The 3,521-nt window shown below is 42.2% G+C and overlaps 1 protein-coding gene across 1 annotated transcript; it reads left to right on the forward strand.

The window, feature by feature from the left end:
- Nucleotides 1-1,067: 1,067 nt before the first annotated feature.
- On the forward strand, nucleotides 1,068-2,946 carry LOC107017115. The gene is made up of 2 exons (XM_015217390.2): nucleotides 1,068-2,166; nucleotides 2,682-2,946. Exons 1-2 carry the CDS (start codon nucleotides 1,068-1,070, stop codon nucleotides 2,717-2,719), a joined length of 1,137 nt encoding a protein of 378 aa, XP_015072876.1. The 3' UTR covers nucleotides 2,720-2,946.
- The last annotated feature ends 575 nt before the right edge of the window (nucleotides 2,947-3,521 follow it).

A 3,521-nucleotide genomic window follows, 5' to 3' on the forward strand; every position in this document is an offset into this window, starting at 1 on the left:
GTGGCCTTGACTCTTCCTGATTGCAACTTCAAGGCACAATTTCCCCGTCTTTGGCCAATTTGTCCTTTCTCAGCGTGCTCAATCTCCGGAACAACAAGTTCCATGGCGGCATTCCTTACGGACTTGGCCACTTGCCTCGCTTGCGAGTGATTGATTTTCAAAACAATCAGCTCCAAGAAAGAATTCCAACAAGTCTAATTCAACACCAGAGAGTTCAAATCATTTCATTGGCTTTCAATAAATTCGGTGATGAAATGTGGAAAGGGCCATGGTATAAATCTCAGGAACAATAGTCTCACAGGTATAATCCCTCCTTCTATTGGAAATGCCACAAAGTTGCTGAACTTCAGTTTGTATGGGAATAGAGTCGGCGGGAACATTCCAAAGGAAATTTGTAGTCTCAGCCAACTTGAATTTTTGTCCTTGTTCGATAACCAATTAACAGGTTCAATTCCTGCAGCACTATTTAATATCTCCTCGCTTCTTGTCGTATCTCTAGCATTCAATAGCCTTTCCGGCCCTTTCTTGCTTGATGAAGTGAACATTTTGTCAAATCTAGAGTCCTTAACTATATCTAACAACCAAATTTCTGGCAACATTCCTTCCAACATTTGCCAGCTCGCAGAGCTCAAAGCGTTTTGTCCATATCTTTCAACAAGATAACTGGAGAAATACCCAAAAATATTGGTTATTTATCCAATCTCGAGCAGCTTTATATTGGTGAAAATCCAATAGAAGGGACAATTCCCACTTCATTGGGCAATATTTCCACTCTGTGGAATCTTCATTGTGGGAGCTGTAGAAAATACCCATACTTAGAAAAATAATTATAGGAACAAAATAAGCTAATTATGTTAGTAATATATTCTGTATAATCTTCTTCCTTATCTGGTTCCGTATTTCTTTCCATCTTACCTGTATAAATGTAATAGTTATTTCACAAGAGCAATACACAGAAAATTAACCAAAAACTATTCTCTCTGTTTACGTATTTTAACATGGTATCAGAGCCATAAGGTCGATCTTCGACGGTTGTTCGTACTCATCATCTACCGGGATCTACCGAAATGGAAGACCCATCGGAAAACCCACCAGAAAATCCAAACCAGCTTATTTCTATGGAACATATGCAACAACTGTTTCAAATGTTCCAAACACTCAACAAAAGCTCAACCAACATCGAACCAGTGACTTCACAAACAGTGCGAGTCGCGGAAAAATTGAACTTCACCAACTACACCAAATGGTGTAAACTGATGCAGATAGCAATTGGTGGTCGGGGAAGACTCAATCACATCATCGTCAATCCCATTTCACCAGACGATCCAGAATACCAGCAATGGGCTCAAAAAGATTCGATGGTCATTTCATGGATCATCGAGAATATTGACGGAGACCTCGTGAATCAATTCTTGGACTACAAAACTGCCCGAGATTTATGGAAAGGCATCGAAACTCTACTCAGTAGCGGCAGAGATGAACTGCAGATCTATGATCTGAACACAAAGGCAACATCTATGAAACAAGGGATAGACACGATAGAGGTCTATTTCAGTAAATTGAATACCCTATGGAAAGAAATCGATAGACGAATGCCGAACCCAATGAAATGCGCAGAAGACATCACACTGTTCAACTCATTTATACAACGACAAAGGCTGTACCAGTTTTTGGCCGGTGTAAATGATTCACTTGACAAAGAAAAGCGAGACATCCTAAATCTAGATCCCCTTCCAACCATTGATGCCGCATATGCCACCATCAGACGAGAAATTGCTCGTCGTGGCATAATGACCGGCAACTCATCACTGGAACGAGGTCCCTCAGAGATCGGAAGTGGTCTTGTCACTCAACGCCGGTCAGATTCTTCATTTAGCCGGTCAGATTCATCATTCCGGCGAGAGGACAAAACTCACCTCAAATGCAGCCACTGCGGAGGAACCAAACACACCAAGGAAGGATGCTTTAAGCTCATCGGCTACCCAGAATGGTGGGAAGATCTGAGACAGCGTAAAGCCGCCACCAAGGTAACAAAGACCGGCGGCAAGGCTAACGCCGCCATCGGAGAAGGAGAACCGACCAGCGAGGCTTCGTCAACCACTGTCACCAACAGGCGAGCGGGTACCGGCGAGGCTTCGTCGACCAGCGTTACCGACAGGAGAACAGGTATGAGTGGCAAAGATGGGTTCACCAAAATTTCCGGTGAACCATGGATGGAGACAGAGGAAGCGACGGGAAGGAGAAGAGAGAAAATTCTAGAGGAGCCGTCCTCTAGAAATGAAAGTGAGGGAAAACAAGAGGCCCTAAAAAAATCTGACCCTTTAGCCCTTGAGCCCAAAAAATCAGAAGCCCAATTATATAAAAAACCCAAGGAAAAACAAAGTGTGGGTCTCATGTGCAATAAGTCCAATTGGATTTTTGACTGTGGGGCCACGGACACTATGTCATACGATCCAACCGATTTTCTCTCCTCCACATCAACTACCCGTACTAAGATTCAAACTGCAAATGGGGAGTTTATTCCAATTACTCAAGCCGGAGATGTGGATATTACATCAGAAATCCATTTAAAAAATTGTCTTTTAATTCCAAGTCTTACCCACAAACTTTTATCTGTCAGTCAATTAACCAAGGAACTAAACTGTACAATTCTAATGACTTCCTCTGATTGTATTGTACAGGATGCTCAGACGGGGCGGATCATTGGTCGTGGTATTGAAAGAGGAGGTCTATACTATGTGAACGAGGTGACTCAACAGGGTAACGCTTTGCTTGCTCAAGGGTCGCCGGAATATCAGATCTGGATGTGGCACCGACGGCTAGGTCATCCGTCTTTAAGTTATCTTAAACGATTATTTCCCTCTTTTAAGGACATTGATTTTGTTTTGGACTGTGAAGCATGTGTACTTGCAAAAAGTCATAAACATTCTTATTCTCCCAGTTCAACTCATGTTTCTAAGCCATTTACCCTAATTCATTCTGATGTCTGGGGTCCTGCACCTGAATTTGCCTTTTATAAATATTCCTATTTTGTTTTGTTTGTGGATGATTGCACCCGTATGAGTTGGGTTTATTTTCTAAAAAATAAATCTGAAGTATATGATGTGTTTATAAATTTCTACAACATGATCTGTACCCAATTTGCTGCCCAACCTCAAATTCTTCGATCTGATAACGGAGGAGAATACATAAACTTAGATATGAAACAATTTATTTCTGATCATGGCCTCATTCACCAGACTACCTGTCCGGATACTCCTCAACAAAACGGGATAGCTGAACGGAAAAACCGAACCCTTGCATACCANGAATCCCATGTCCCTGTCCATTTTTGGCCAGAAGCCATTGCCACAGCCACATATCTAACCAACCGACTACCTACTAAACCTCTTGCATACCAAACTCCTCTTGACACTCTTTCTTCCCATGTGTCCATCCCTTCTTATCATTCTCTACCGCCACGGGTGTTCGGATGTGTTGTCTATGTTCATCTCCCAAAAAGAATCAGAAATAAACTTGAA

The sequence above is a fragment of the Solanum pennellii genome, chromosome 4, assembly GCF_001406875.1.
Source record: "Solanum pennellii chromosome 4, SPENNV200".
NCBI classification, from domain to species: Eukaryota; Viridiplantae; Streptophyta; class Magnoliopsida; order Solanales; family Solanaceae; genus Solanum; species Solanum pennellii.